Source organism: Chrysemys picta, chromosome 3 (assembly GCF_011386835.1).
Source record: "Chrysemys picta bellii isolate R12L10 chromosome 3, ASM1138683v2, whole genome shotgun sequence".
In the NCBI taxonomy this organism is placed as follows: Eukaryota; Metazoa; Chordata; order Testudines; family Emydidae; genus Chrysemys; species Chrysemys picta.
This window is the reverse complement of record NC_088793.1, coordinates 5,028,391-5,043,376: the sequence shown is the minus strand read 5'-3', so window position 1 is coordinate 5,043,376 and position 14,986 is coordinate 5,028,391. Positions and strand designations below refer to the sequence as shown.

General features: G+C 64.6%; 1 protein-coding gene across 1 annotated transcript; it reads left to right on the top strand.

Moving 5' to 3' along the window:
• Positions 1–805: 805 nt before the first annotated feature.
• Positions 806–14,683, top strand: LOC103307378 (exostosin-1-like). Its single transcript, XM_065587282.1, has 11 exons — positions 806–864; positions 2,316–2,409; positions 2,586–2,693; positions 4,391–4,510; positions 6,872–7,004; positions 9,074–9,198; positions 9,748–9,843; positions 10,117–10,206; positions 10,915–11,075; positions 11,685–11,856; positions 12,913–14,683. Exons 1-11 carry the CDS (start codon positions 806–808, stop codon positions 13,096–13,098), a joined length of 1,344 nt encoding a protein of 447 aa, XP_065443354.1. The 3' UTR covers positions 13,099–14,683.
• The last annotated feature ends 303 nt before the right edge of the window (positions 14,684–14,986 follow it).

The following is a 14,986-nucleotide window of genomic DNA, read 5'->3' as shown; positions in this document are numbered from 1 at the left end:
GTTCCTGTCCTTAAATAAATCTTCTGCTTTACTGGCTGGTTGAGAGTCACAGTGAATCTCAGGAAGAGGGGTGCAGGGTCCTGACTCCCCCACACTCCACGACAACTGGTGGCAGCGGCGGGATCTACTGCACCCCGTGGACGGCGCTTCCTGCAGTAAGTGACTGGGGAGCAGTAAAACGAAGGGGGATTGACGGGGACCAGGCGTGCTGAAGAGTGAGAGAGAGAGACGGTTATTACCCCTGGGAGTGTGTGACCAGCGAGAAGGACTTTTGCAGTAACAGGGTCCCCCGGGGGGATCGCAGCGAGTGGTTCCAGGGGCGGAGGAGTCTGCAGCTCGACCCTGGCAGAGAGGTGGTGACCTCGAGAAGGGCTGGCACACTAGGGATGTCCCTGGGAACTGTGGGGAGCTGTGAGCACACAGGCTGGTGAGTGGCCAGCAGGAAGATGTATGCCAAGCGGCTTAAGAGCGACCTGGTGGAGCTGTGCAAGCAGAGGGGGCTGTGCATTGGGAGGCTCACCAAAGAACAGCTCATTGCCCGGCTGGAGGCGGAAGATCGCGTGAATGAACTGATCCCTGTGTCTCAGGGAAGCAGCCTGGCAAATGCAGCGCAGGCACCAGTGTCTGTCCCAGCTGGGAGTGGTCAGCCGGCTGCTGAGGGCTTCCCGAGACCCCTCCTTCCTATCCTAGGGGAAGGGTGGGGAGGAGCCCAGCAAATACCGAGGGCGCCGTGACCCCCCGGCCAGCAGGGGATCCTCCCGGCGAAGCTCGCCGGCCAGCAGAGGATCCTCCCGGCGTGTTAGTGATGTCGTGCCCCAAACGCCCGACTCGGCGGCCTGGCCTCTCCCGCCCATCAGCTGTGGGGTACCAGGTGTAACGGGCAGGGCCGCAGCCCCCCTGCTTGTTGAGGGTGAAAGGAGCAAAACAAGTTGAACTTCCCTGACAGGGTTGAGAAACAGACCTGGATGGTCTCCAGGACCCCGTGGCCCCTCCATTGTGAGGGGCTGGGCGGCAAAAGAGGCTGGGCTCTGTGGGCAGGTGTTTTGCCCGGGGCTGGGTGGCGAATGAGGGCTCGGGAGTCAGGGTGGTATGGTGCGCAAGGGCTCTCGGCTGGGGTGGCAGCGTGCGAGGGCTCTGGGTTTGGGGGGCAGCGGGCGAGGGCTCTGGGTTCAGGGGGCAGACGGTGAGGGCTCCGGGTTCGGGGGCAGTGGGCGAGAGCTCTGGGTTCGGGGGCAGAGTGCGAGGGCTCTGGGTTCGGGGGCAGCGTGCGAGGGCTCTGGGGTTGGGGGGCAGCGTGTGAGGGCTCTGGGTTCGGGGGCAGCGTGCCAGGGCTCTGGGCTCGGGGGCAGCGTGCCAGGGCTCTGGGTTGGGGGGCAGCATGCGAGGGCTCTGGGTTCGGGAGGCAGCGTGCGAGGGCTCTGGGTTCGGGGGGCAGTGGGCGAGGACTCTGGGTTCGGGGGGCAGTGTGCGAGGGCTCTGGGGTCGGGGCAGTGTGCCAGGGCTCTGGGTTCAGGGGCAGCGGGCGAGGCCTCTGGGGTCGGGAGGCAGCGGGCGAGGCCTCTGGGTTCAGGGGACAGCGGGCGAGAGCTCTGGGGTCGGGGGGCAGCGGGCGGGGGCTCTGGGTTCGAGGGGCAGCGTGCGAGGGCTCTGGGTTCGGGGGACAGCAGGCGAGGGCTCTGGGTTCAGGGGCAGCCGGCGAGGGCTCTGGGTTGGGGGGCAGAGTGCGAGAGCTCTGGGGTCGGGGGGGAGTGTGCGAGGGCTCTGGGGTTGGAGGCAGCGTGCGAGGGCTCTAGGTTTGGGAGCAGCGTGCGAGGGCTCTGGGGTCGGGGGGCAGCGTGCGAGGGCTCTGGGGTCGGGGGCAGCGTGCGAGGGCTCTGGGGTCAGGGGCAGTGTGCGAGGACTCTGGGGTTGGAGGCAGTGGGCGAGGGCTCTGGGTTCAGGGGCAGCGTGCGAGGGCTCTGGGGTCGGGGGCAGCGTGCGAGGGCTCTGGGGTTGGAGGCAGTGGGCGAGGGCTCTGGGTTCGGGGGCAGCGGGCGAGGGCTCTGAGGTCAGGGGGCAGCGTGCAAGAGCTCTGGGGTCAGGGCCAGCGTGCGAGGGCTCTGAGGTCGGGGGGCAGCGTGCGAGGACACTGGGCTGGGGCAGTGTGCGAGGACTCTGGGGTTGGAGGCAGTGGGCGAGGGCTCTGAGTTCGGGGGGGCAGCACGTGGATGTGGAGCCCTGCCTGAGTCACACCAGCTGGCACCGGCCGAGCTAGTCAGACCCCCACGTGTGGGCTCTGCTCCGGCCGGTGCCTGACTCGTCTCTCCGCCCCGCAGGTACGATTCCCAGGAGCTGATGCACAACTCCAGATTCTGCCTGGTGCCGCAGGGCTGGCACTTGGGCTCCTTCCGCTTCCTCGAAGCTCTCCAGGTAAGCCAGGCCCCGAGCCAGGCCCTGTCCCCCCCCCGACACCCCCGCGCTGCTCCCCCACCCCGTTCCCAGCCACGTGGCGCCGTCTGTCCCGGCTGCTGTGTGCGCCCGCCGCTGGACGGACAGACGGACGCACGCCCCTGCCTGGCTCACCCGGCCCTGTCCCCCCTTCGCAGGCCGCCTGCATCCCCGTGCTGCTGAGCAACGGCTGGGAGCTGCCCTTCTCCGAGGTCATCGATTGGAACAAAGCCGCCATCATTGGGGACGAGAGACTCCTCCTCCAGGTAGGGGCCACGCGCTCGGGGGGGCAGCCTGACTCCCCGGCCCCTCTGAGACACCCCCCGCGTGGCAGGAAAGCCGCCCCTGCTCCCGGCTCCGTGGGCCTGACGCGGGGTCCGGCCGGGGTGAGGTGGGGAAAGCCCTTTAACCCGCCCCCCAGGGCCACCATCCCCATCAACTGCAGCCCCCAGCCGCCCGCTCCGCATGGCCCACCCTTCCGGAGGAGAGCGGGAGCGAGAAGCAGCGTGTGAAGGAGGCAGGATCGGGTGCTGCGCTCTCCCCAGCACCGGGGCACCGGTGCCAAAGGGCAGTGCCAGGCTGGGCTCGCACCCAGACCGGCATCATGGGGAGCTGCAGGGCACCTCAGTGACTGGCACCCCGCCAGATCTGGCTTCTACCTACCTTGGTACCAAGGCACAGAGGGGTCCTACAATCCCAGCTCTGCTCTCTGAGCTCTCTGCCCCAGAGGCACGGGCACCGGCAGAGCTGTGTGTGGGGAGCTCAGGGCTGGGGTATCAGGGGGCTGTGGGGCGGGATTGGGGCACCGGCAGAGCTGGGGGAGGGGAGCTCAGGGCTGGGGTAGCAGGGGGCTGTGGGTTGGGATTGGGGGGCACTGGCAGAGCTGGGGGAGGGGAGCTCAGGGCTGGGGTAGCAGGGGGGTGCGGGTCAGGATTGGGGCACCGGCAGAGCTGAGTGTGGGGAGCCCAGGGCTGGGGTAGCAGGGGGCTGTGGGGCGGGATTGGGGCACCGGCAGAGCTGGGGGAGGGGAGCCCAGGGCTGGGGTAGCAGGGGGCTGTGGGTCAGGATTGCGGGGCACTGGCAGAGCTGCGTGCAGGTGAAACATGCCAAGCTCCTGCCTGCATTCTGCCAGCCGGATTAATGCTGCCCTTACATTGGTTTAGAAGCATGCCCCTCCCCTCTGGCCGGCTGGGCCCTCTCTTGGGGGACACCCCTCCCCACCTTCAGGCCCCTGTCAGGCCCCTGTGACTGTAGACCCAGGTAGGTACAGCCCAGACGTAACCATAGCGGGCTGGACCAGGAGAATGTCAGCCCCCAGCCGTTCCTAAGGCCCCCGTGTGCTCCGGGCTCGCCCATCTGAGGGAGGCAAAGGGGGCTGCACAGACCCACGCTCCTGATGGCACCAGAGTGGCTCAGCCCCCTGCGATCCCAGCCCGAACTCCTGGGAATGCGGCGACGTCCCAGGCCATGGGGGGGGTCTGAGAGCAGCATGAGGGGCGGGGCGGCTGTCCCACCCCACACCCAGCCTGCTGCCGGAGCCGGGGCATGTATCTGGGGCAGCAGGGCCCAGGGCTGGGGCATGGTTCCGGATAGTCCTGTTCCCATCTCCACCTACTCAGGGGGCAGGTTCAGGCCGCTCAGCGCCCGCCCACCCTGGGCCTCCCTTCTCCTCTCTGTGAAATGGGCACAATAAGACCAGTCATGGGCAACCACCTAGTGAATGGTACAACGTGCGATCGACGACTCTGTGGGCCAGATCTTCAAGGGCTCAGCTCTCCCAGCCGGGGTCAGATTCCCCGGCCAGCTCGGGGGGTTGGCTGCTGAGCTCTCCAGCCCCACATCAGCACATCCCCCCAGAGCTGCACTTACCCAAGAGAGACCCCGGCCAGCTGGCCACGTCCCTGGCTCTGGGGGTCATCTTAGCCCACCACCGACCTTCTCTCACCCCCCTGTTCTCTTCCAGATCCCCTCGATAACCCGCTCCATAGACCACGACAAAGTCCTGGCGCTCCGGCAGCAGACCCAGTTCCTGTGGGAGACGTACTTCTCCTCGGTAGAGAAAATCGTGCTGACCACCCTCGAGGCGAGTGCTCCCGGCTTTGTGGGCTCCTCGGTTACAGACATTGTCCCCTCACTCGGGATGGGGGAAGGGCTGGTGGGGGAGACAGTGGGTCTGGTTCGTGCACCGGAACGTGGAAGAGGGCAGGAGAATGGCTTGAGTGGGAGAACAGGAGAGGCTCAGCAGGGCGGAGCAGATGTGCGGGCACCTTGCTCCTTCCCTTTGGAGCATTGTGGGAGGTGTTTATGGTCTGCCCCAGACCCAGGCACTGCTATCTCTCTCTTACATCCTCTGAGCTTAATCTCAGAGGGGGAGAGGGGTCGGCAGTGCGGAGACGGCGCTGCTGGGTCAAGAGAGCTGTCACCCAGGTCAGGATCTGTGATCCTGTGTGGAGGTGCAGAGCTCATCTGCTGACTCATCCTGGCAGTCAGAACAAGTGGCTCCTATGAGCTGCAGCCATGACTAGGATGGGTTGCGTGTCTGGGGGTGGGGGGACTAGGCGATCCCTGCGGGGAAATATTCTAGAACTGCCAAGCTCAGGGGACAGTTCAGGCTGAGGTTTAGGTGATGAGGTTGTTTAACAGTAACGACAAACCCCGGGAGGCGGGGAAGCGTGGATCACATCGTGTGTGTGTGCGTGTGTGTGTGCCCAGGGGAACCCTTACCAGCGTACGGGAAGTTCATGCATCCATGTGTCCCTGCCCCAGGGCACCGCTCCATAGCTCCTGGTGTGGCGGCTCGGGCAGGGCCTTGGGGAGCTAGGACAGAGGTGGCCAGTTCCCAGACCCTGCTGTGGATTTTCTGGCAGTCTGAAAAGCGCGTTGGGATCCTCGGGGCTGGGAGGTGACACAGAAATGCAGCTGTTCTCTGCAGCAAGGGCACTGGAAGGAGACTAGGGGACAAGGCCCTTGTCTAACTTCTCCCATCCAAAGTGCTGCCACCCGTGAATGAATAAAGCCTCACCATCATCCCCATTATGCCGGTGGGGAAACCGAGGCACAGAATGACCTGCTCAGGGCTGCCGGGGGTCAGCGGCAGAGCCAGGATAGAAGCAGTGCCCTGGGCCCAGCCTGCACTCTCTGCAGAGTTGCTGGGCTGTTCTGTGCCTCTCCCAAGCTCGCCGTGGCCCGGTGAGAGGCGAGTGAGGCCAGCGGTGGCTCTCTGGGATGCGGTCTGGTCTGTGGCGGGCGGGGAAAGGGCTCCTCAGGGCTACGGGCCGGTTATCTCTGTGCTTCGTTCGTCAGGCAGTTGGGGGCCCGGGCTGCGCTGCGGGGGGTCAGTGGCCATAGGAAGGAACGTTGCAGATTCTCAGCAGTGCAGAAAAAGTCCCCAGCAGCTGCCAGCCCAGCTGGTGTGTTCGTGGCCTGGAGCATCGCGGTGCCCAGGGAGATCAGGGTACCTGCCGCAGCGTTACCGCCGGCTGGGAGAGGCCAGGCTGGATCCACACTACAGGCCGAGGAGCCGGCGCAGGGGGCCGGGCGGTGGGGAGACCTCGGGTGGTTTGTAGCTGCCGTGGGTACACCCCGTCACAGGCTGAGGGCACCCCTGGTCTGACTCCTCTAGCTGGCGTGCGGCCATATCCCAGCCAGTTCGTCTCGGCTGCACCAATGTGATCAGAGCTCTTGGCCCCGTGTAATGACTCCCGCTCGGCTGGGGCAGATCTCAGTGGGGGCTCGGGGCCTGGTGCCAGGCGCTGTACAGACCTTTCAGTGCGAGACGCTGGCCCAGGCCCACAGAGCTCCATGTAGACACAACGGGGAGGGGAGCCAGCCAGAACCGGGTGGATGACGAGGGCCCAGTGACACAAGTGAGCAGTAACCGTCGCTCGCTGCCAGCCTGACCGTGGCTGTGCAGCAGTTTGGAGATCTGGGAGACCCGGGTTCAATTCCCGCTCCCCAGCCACCCAGTGTGACCCTCAGCAAGCCTGCTGCCAGCTCCCCGCAGGGCCGTGAATCCCCAACGCTCACTGCTCCGACTCGCTCCCGTGGCGTCCAGCAGCTGGTCGGCACCAGCTGGCCTCCCCTCCAGTCTAGGCCCCTCTAGGGTCAACCTTGCCCAGCTGACTGGCGACGAGGGGGGTTAACCTGCATCTACACTGGGGAAAGGTCACGGCTGTGCTGGGGCTAGGTAACACATGTTTGCTAACCCCAGATTAACCCACCTCGTCTCCTAACCGAGACAAACCCAGTGGGGGGCAGGAGCCCAGCCCAGCTCTCCAGCCACTAACAGAGATTGCTGTGGCGTGTGGCCCAGCGTGCTGGTTCCCGCCCTGGGGTATATGGGGCAGAGCTGGAGGCTGGGGCAGTGCAGCGTCCATGGCTGAGCCTCGCAGGGCCTAGCCCAGGGTCAGTAACGCGGCTCCCCCGGCCCCCTCTTTGTTTTCAGATCATCCAGGACCGAATCCAGGCGCACGTCAGCAGGAACCACGTGATGTGGAACGCGCAGCCGGGCGGGCTCTACGCGCTCCCCCAGTTCTCCACCAGCCTCGCCGACTTCCCCTTCTACTACTTCGCCCTGGGTAGGCGGCAGCGACGGCGAGAGAGGCCAGGCCCTGGGATGGCACGGTGGGGCTCAGGCCTGGCTAGGCATCGGAGCTGGAGTCCCTGGTTCCCAGGCTGGGCTGGGAACCCCCAATGGGGTAACAGCCCGTGGGCTGAGCAGAATATAGAGGGTTCGTGGATTTCGGATTCTCCTGGTGGGGCCGTGGGGCCCTCAAGCTTTGCCGCAGTGAGTTACAGCGGGTGGGGGTTGCTCAGGAGCGGCCCAGGACAGGAATAGCCGGGGGGGGGGTACTGCTGGTCAGGACGGGGCAGCGGAGGTGGAAGATGAGTGGGTCACGCCCACAGCTCTGCTGGTGCTCCGGGATCCTGCACCTGCAGCGCCTCCTGCTGTTCCAGCCCAGCCTGTGGCAACGGGCTTTTCCCGCGGATAGCTGGGGAGGAGCCGGCAGGAGACTCACTCCTGAGTCAGCCCCACCCTAGAGAACAGCTGGAATTCAGGGAGGGGCGGTCACGGGCCCCGTGGTGCCGGTGCCAATGGATCTGGCCCATTTTACAGTGTCCGGCTCTGCCGGCCCCCTCAGTCCTGGTGTGCAACCCCCCCCCCTTATCCCAACCATGGGCTCCCCACCCATAGCTCTGCCGGCCCCCTCAGTCCTGATGTGCAACCCCCCCCCCTTATCCCAACCATGGGCTCCTCACACACAGCTCCGATGGCCCCCTCAGTCCTGACCCACAGCCCCCTGCTACCCCAGTCCCAGGTGCCCTTCATACTGAATCTTCCCCATCCTGCCATTCCTGTCTTCCTGCTCCCTTTTATCTCCCTTCCTACCTGCAGCCACCGGCCAGCCCTGCATGCTGGGGGGCTGCTCAGTCGGTGGCAGGCTGAGGATTGACGGGAGGGGATCGGTTCCTGCAGGGTTTGCGGGTGTCTCTGCTGGGGGAGATCGGCCCTTCCACCAGCTCACGGATGCACTTTGCAGACACTGACCTCCCGGCTGCACCTAACGCATCAGCCCTGGGGTTGGGGCTAGAACTCGTACAGCGACGCCACATCCCCTTCTAGTGGCCGGTCCCGTGAATGGCGTTACCCCGTTAGCTAGAGTGGCAGAGGGCTGATGGGACAGATCCTGGGTTCAAACCCAGGGTGTGTCTGGTGTCGCTCTCTGATCCCCGGCACGTAGGCTCCTGGTTTGTTTCAGGATCCAGATTAAAATTTCCAGCCTTTTCTAAACCAGCCCTTCAAAGGGAGGCAAAAATAGGGGCCTGCCTTTTGTGTGCTGTGTCTGTCTTAGGGTTTCACCGTGCGGCCCATCACCCTCGGATCTGGGCACTGTCCACATAACATCTGTAGCACTAGTGACATCCCTGCCAGACACCAATGAGTCCCTGGCACGCTCCCTTTTCAGGTTCAGAACTCTGCTGGGGGGGTTAGCTTTGGTTTCAGATTTTATGAATTTCCCCCTTTTCCTCTGACATACGAAGAAGACCAGAAAGGGGGTTTTTAAGTGTTTTTTCCTGCTTCTTTTCCATTAGAAAGCCAGGTCTTGTCTAGCTGGAACTCTACGAGCATCACAGGGGCCTGAAAGCGGAGGGATTGGGAGGGGAAGGGTGTTTTAGTCAGATAGCTCCAGACTTGGTTTTTATCACCCATCCATTGCCCAGCCACCACTTGGGAGAAAGGATGTCTCTGTTAACGACTGACATCTGGTAAAGACGCTCTGGGGGTGAAAGAAAAGCTTGACAGCCCGACCCCTCCGGCTGAGAGAGCAGGGGGCGCAGAGCCCAGCCCAGCACTGAGGACTGTTTTAAATCTCGGGATTTTTAAGCCAATCTCCTGATTGTGGGGGCTGACTCCTGAGTGCGTGGGGCCGGTGATGCTGCACCCTGCTTGGCCGTTCTCCCCGCCCCCCGCCCCCACGGCCAGGCCCTGAGAGAGCTGTGAACTCCTCCGTCCATCTTCTCCGCCCCAGCCCTGCCCAGCTGCTGCCAGACTGTTCCCCTCCCACTCCTGCCTGCCGTGGGCCCCTTGTCCCTGAGCTTGGCTGGGAGCCCGGGCCAGTCCGAGCCGGGTCGTGTGTCATTGCAGGGCGAAGCCCGGCCAAGGAGTTCACCGCCGTCATCCAGGCCGTGTCGCCGCTGCTCTCGCAGTCCCAGCCCATCGTCAAACTCATCCTGGCGGTCGCCAAGTCCAAGTATTGTACCCAGGAACGGGCCCACCTGCCGGGGGAGGGACAGGGCACCACCTCCTTGGGCCTTGGCCTCTGGTCTGATCCCTGATCCCAGCCACAGTGGGAGCTGTGCCCCTCCACCCCAGGGTGGGGCTGGGCGAGAAAACCATAGCGGGAGTGAGTCCAGGCTGTGCCGGGGATGGAGGCTGGGTGGTAGGGGATGGGTCCAGGCCATTCCGGGGATGGAGGTTGGGGGGCGGGTTTGGCCCAGGCTATGCCAGGGGTGGAGGCTGGGCAGCGGGGTCGGTCCGGACCCTTCCGGTGATGGAGGTTGGGCAGTGGTGTGGGTCTGGGCCTATACCTATAGGCCCCTGGGTGTGTCTGGCTGAGGTGCTGTCCCCGCGGGTGTCTCTGCCCAGGCCATGCACCGTGCTGACCAGCATGATGGTAGCCCCAACTCTGCCCTGGGTGTGGACGAGACCGGTGGTGCTGGCTGGTCGTGGCTGACGCTTGGCAAAGGTCTGAGCCCGGGGCTGGTCGGGGCTATAACCCGCCCTGCCATGAACCCGGCCCTGCCCTGTTCCTGCTGCAGATCGTGGTGCTGTGGAACTGTGAGAAGCCCCCGCCCCCGAGGAGCCGGTGGCCGTCCGTCCCCGTGCCACTCAGCATCGTGGAAGGGGAACACAAGGTAGGGGGTCCTGGGACTGCAGCGCTGCTGGGGGTGGGAGGGCAGGAAGGGGAGCAGTGGCTGGGTTTGGGGTGCGGGGGCGTGGTCGCAGTGGCTGGGATTTGTGGGTGGGCGTGGTCACAGTGGCCGGGGTGGGGGCGTGGCTGGCTGGGATTGGGGGCGTGATCACAGTGGCCGGGGTGGGGGCATGGCTGGCTGGGATTGGGGGCGTGGTCATAGTGGCCAGGGTGGGGGCGTGGCTGTCCGGGGTTTAATTGCTTTCCCCTTGCACAGACCATGAGCAGCCGTTTCTTTCTCTATGAGCTCATCCGGACAGACGCCGTGCTGAGCCTGGATGAGGACACCATCCTATCGACCAACGAGGTGAGGCCAACGCGGGGGGTCCAATAATCCCCATTGTCCCTCCCTGCAGGACTGGGGCACATCTCAGAGCCGGGTGCGGGAGAGTCCAGGGCTGGGATAGCCCAGGGGCTGGCTGGGGGCAGCATTGGCAGAGCGGGAGAGGCGGGAGGAGGGGCACCGGCAGAGCGGGGTGGGGCGGAGGCTGGGGCAGGTCTGGAGGGCCCTGCGGTGCAGCGACAGAGCTGTGTACTGGAGACTCACACAGCATCTGCCCGTGCTGCACCTGGCCGTATCCCACACTGCTCATCGGCTGCTCGCAGCAGGTCAGACACTGGGATGCAAAAGGAAGCAGCATTTGGGAACGGCCCGGGCCTAGAGAAAGCCGAAATTTCAACTCCATGCCCAAGCAGGGGCCGGAGAAGTCTTTGATGCCTGGTGACGGGCGACCTTATGAACGCTGATAGCAGCAGGGCTCCTCTGGCCATGGACAAACGGATCTGCTCCAGCAGGGGGCGCTGAGGCTCCCAGGCCGCTGCCCCTAGGGCTAGGCAGACCCCCAGCCAGAGGTTCGGCCCAGGACACCGTGGGCTGGGCGAACGCAGCTGTATTAGCCACGGACGGCGGGGCAGGGTCAGTGCCGGGGCTGCCGTGCCAAGCCTGGCTTGTTAATCCTGGTTTCGTTCCTTTCCCGTCTCCCCCACGACCTGCCCCTGCCATCGGGGCCTCCAGGTTGACTTTGCCTTCACTGTGTGGTGTAGCTTCCCGGAGCGCATCGTGGGCTACCCGGCCCAGAGCCATTACTGGGACAAGAGCAAAGGCTGGTGGGCGTACACCTCCAAGTGGACTAACGAGTACTCCATGGTGCTGACCGGGGCAGCGTTCTACCACCGGTGAGCTGGGAGGCGGGAGGGAGGGGGCAGTGCATGCGGCCGGGAACCCGGCTCTGGGCAGGAAATCACATGGAGCTGGGGGCTGCGTACGACGTGCCGCTGGCAAGGCACAAACGTTTGCCTGGCCTGGCAGAGCACTGGGCAGCCTCCGGCAGGCACCAGCCGCGAGCGCTGGCTGTACAGCAGGGCCAATGTACAGAGAGACTAACGCAAAGCAGTGGGCTCCCCGGGGACACCCCTGCAACCTCAGCTCTCCCGAACGAGGGCTCTGGCTGACAGCAAAGCCTTCTCCGTAACCTCCCGCCCTTTGCAAGTCTTGTCCCCCCATTGCCACCTGACCTGGCTAATGGGGAGCCCCAGTGTGGCTGCTGGCTTTGCAGGGTCTCGCCTCTCCCTGCTCAGAGCAGGTCTCCCTGATGCGGCCACCCTTGTGCTAGCAGCTCCAGGAGCATCTCCGGCCAGAATTACTCTTGGGAAGACCATGGGCCAGATCCGTTGCTGGCGTGTCTCTGTTGCCTTGGGAGGAGACCCACCGGGGCCAATTTGGCCGGGGGTCTCACACCCCCCCGGCACTCACTGAGCGCTGCCTGTTTGCCCTCTCCTTGGCAGGTACTATCATTACCTGTACACCTTCTACCTGCCCGCCAGCCTGCACAGCGTGGTGGACCAGATGGCCAACTGCGAGGACATCCTGATGAACTTCCTGGTTTCCGCGGTCACCAAGCTCCCGCCCATCAAAGTCACCCAGAAGAAGCAGTACAAGGAGACCATGATGCAGCAGGTTGGTTTCCTGGCTGCCTCGAATGCATGGAACTGGAGATGGCCCTCGGCACAGAGAGCCCGTGCCAGCCTGGGGATCCAGCCCGACCCTCCCTTGTGCAGCAGAGAGCCCTGCCCCTGCCCCTGCCCCTGCCGCGGGCGCCCTGCGCTCAGCCCCAGCACGCCCTGGGACGAGGGTGATTCCCCCGCTGCGTGGGGAGGGGCTTGGGGCTGGCGCGTGGCTCAGAGTCCAGTTCTGTCCTGCTGCCGTTACCTTTCGGATCCCTGCGCTGCCCTCCTGTGGCACCGGAGGTTGTGGCACATCGAAATTGAGCTAATTTCCCCAAAGCAGCTGGGGGCCCCGGCGGCCTGATTCTCAGCGGTGCTGGGCACCCGCCGGGGTCTGAGGATCAGGCCCAGGCACCAAAATCGGAGGCTGCTGCTGAAAACGTTGGCCACTGCCTCGGCCAGCTCAGCTCCCGGCTCTTCCCGACATGCGCTGCTTCCAAACCCCCTGAATTACCTGCTGCCCAGGCAGCCCGTGGCCGAACTGCTCCCTCCACCCAGGGGCAGATTTCTGGGGTGACGGGGGCATGCCGCATGGTGCCGAATGCGTTTGGGGCTGGCTGTCAGGACACCCGGGTTCTGTGCCCGGCGCGGGGGCTGGTTTGCTGGGTGAGCTCACCAGGCTGCGTCTGTTTCCCCGTGGCTGGGATGGGGGTGGTGGGCAGCGCATTGCACGGCTGGGCAGTGAAATCTGTCTCGATACGATTCGTATCTGGCCCCTTCATTGCAGCCTCCTTGCCGTGGTCTCTGTCCTCCCCACAGCCTCCTGAGGTAGGAAGGTGCTGTCAATGGGGAAACCGAGGCAGACAGACTTACCGGAGCAGGGAATTAAAGCTGGGTTACCCATGGCCCGGTCTAGCGCCCCCCACTGGGCCCCCCTTCCTCTGACAGGCTCTGTTATCCCTGCAAGGCCGCTGTGCTCTGGGCGTTTGAGTGACGCCCCAGAGTTCCTGCATGGTCAGGGACCTCCCGCCTTTGCGCTGAGGGACTCTCTCCCACCTTCCCTCCCCAGGGCTCCAAGACGTCCCGCTGGGCCGACCCGGAGCACTTTGCCCAGCGCCAGGCCTGTATGAACTCCTTCGCCAGCTGGTTCGGCTTCATGCCCCTCGTCCATTCGCAGATGCGGCTGGACCCCGTCCTCTTCAAGGACCAGGTCTCCATCCTGCGCAAGAAGTACCGGGACATCGAGAGGCCGTAGAGCTGCCGAAGCTGCAGACGGAGAGCAAGGACGGGGTGGGGGACCCCCCCAAAGGAGCCTGCGGAGAAGGGACTCTCTCTTGGGAGCCACGGAGGCTTGGGCCGTGGGGCAGGGCCGGGCCGTGGGGCACAGGCAGGGGAGATGGCTGATGGGCCTGGCTCTGGGGTTAACCCGCCAGGGACAGTCGGAGGCTCGGGGATGCAGAGCGCAGAGTCCAGGAGTAGTTCAGTGACTGATCGCTCGGAGGTTCGTGTCACTGTTTGGTTCTGGTTTTATCGCTTTCAAGCCAAGAACCGTGCCTCCTCTCCGGGCCCCCGAGCTGCGAGTGCAGACGGAGCTGCACCGAGACATCCCGCTCGGCCGCTCCCTTGTTTGATCTTTAGCTGCCTTTTACCTTGGTTGCCCAGCAAGGGCTCAAAGCCCTTTTCCTCTGGGTGCTTCGCACACGACGACGTCCCTGCCTGCAGGTCCGGCTCACCAGAGAGCGGCCGGGGGCCGAGCCTCCGCGCCGGGCGAGCGTGGGAGCCCAGGGAATCTGTGGAGGAGCCGAGTGCACTGCCCTGCAGTCCCCAGGCCGTGCCTGTGCAGGAGGGAGAGATCTGAGTGAGGCTGCCAAGTACTGAAGGGGGCAGGGAGCAAAGCCCCAGGGGTGTCAGATCCCCCGCCCCACGCTCGCAGGGGTGGTAGAGAAGGGTGACACCGCTGCGTGTCTGCACCAGCTCAGGGCTTGACTGAGGAGCCCCGGCAGGTTGTTCTGCATCTGGACGAGGCAGGGGGGACATGTCCCCTCCTTCCCCCTTCCAAGAGGTGTCCCCACTAAATCCCGCCAGACCCTGGCCGTGGGGGATCCCACAACAGCCCCCAGGAGATCTTCAGCGCCCCGCTCAGCCCGGAGGCAGCTCCCCCGTCTGAATCTCCCCTGGAACGGCCGGGAGGAGGGCTGGCGAGGCCAGCTGAGCTGCAGGCGTGTGGGTCCCGGCCTGTGTGCCTCATCGTCGCTCTCCAGAGGTCAGTGGCGGCGTTGCTCCAGCCGCCTCCGGCGTGCGCGGTGATGAGATGCGCAGCGACCAACGACGGGCTAGTGCGACCGAGCCGGTGGGCCGGGCAGGCAGGTGCCGGGGTGAGGCCTGCTCCTGCCCGGAGCTGCCTGATGAAGAGTGGGGAGAGGACGAGCCGGAGCCCTGGGGGCCAGAAGCCAGGTTACTTACAGTGAAATAACTGGGGCCTCCAGAGAGCAATCGACCGCAGGGGTCTGCAGGAGAGGGGGAGGAAAACCTCTTGCCGTCTGCCCCTCCCCTTCTCAACAGCTCTGGGATGGAAGTAGCAAGGGGCTGGCTCTAGGTGTCCTCCCTCCCACCTGTCCACGGTGCCGGCAGCCCTGTCTCCCTGCCCGTGTTCAGCCAAAGGTGTGGGCAGGAGATTGGGTGTGAGAAAGGCGATGGACTCCCCGTCCTGCCCCAACACTCGGGTTAAATGTGTCTCGTGCAGCAGCAAAATCGGTACATTTTATAGAGACTCCGATGTAAAAACCCCTCCTAGGAATACCTGTAAATGCCCATTTTGTATCAGAATTTGTTGAATTAAACTGAACCGAGAAGTTTTCAAGGGGCCTGTGCTGTGGTTTCTGTTCAGGGCACTGCCACAGTCTGTTTGACCCCAGCCCCGTATCGCCCGGTCAGCTAAAACCTTGGGAAGCTGGGGGTGAGTGGCAGACTCAGGCCAGAGGAGTGACGTCAGAGTTCAGCCAGGTTCTCGTCCTGCCCCAATCGGCGCAGAGCGACCTGGTCCCTCCGCTAGCACGGGGACGGGACGCGAGTCTCACACGCGTGAGCTGAGCCCTCGGGGCCAGTGGCACATTTCCTCGGTTCTGATGGAGGTTAGCTGTGCC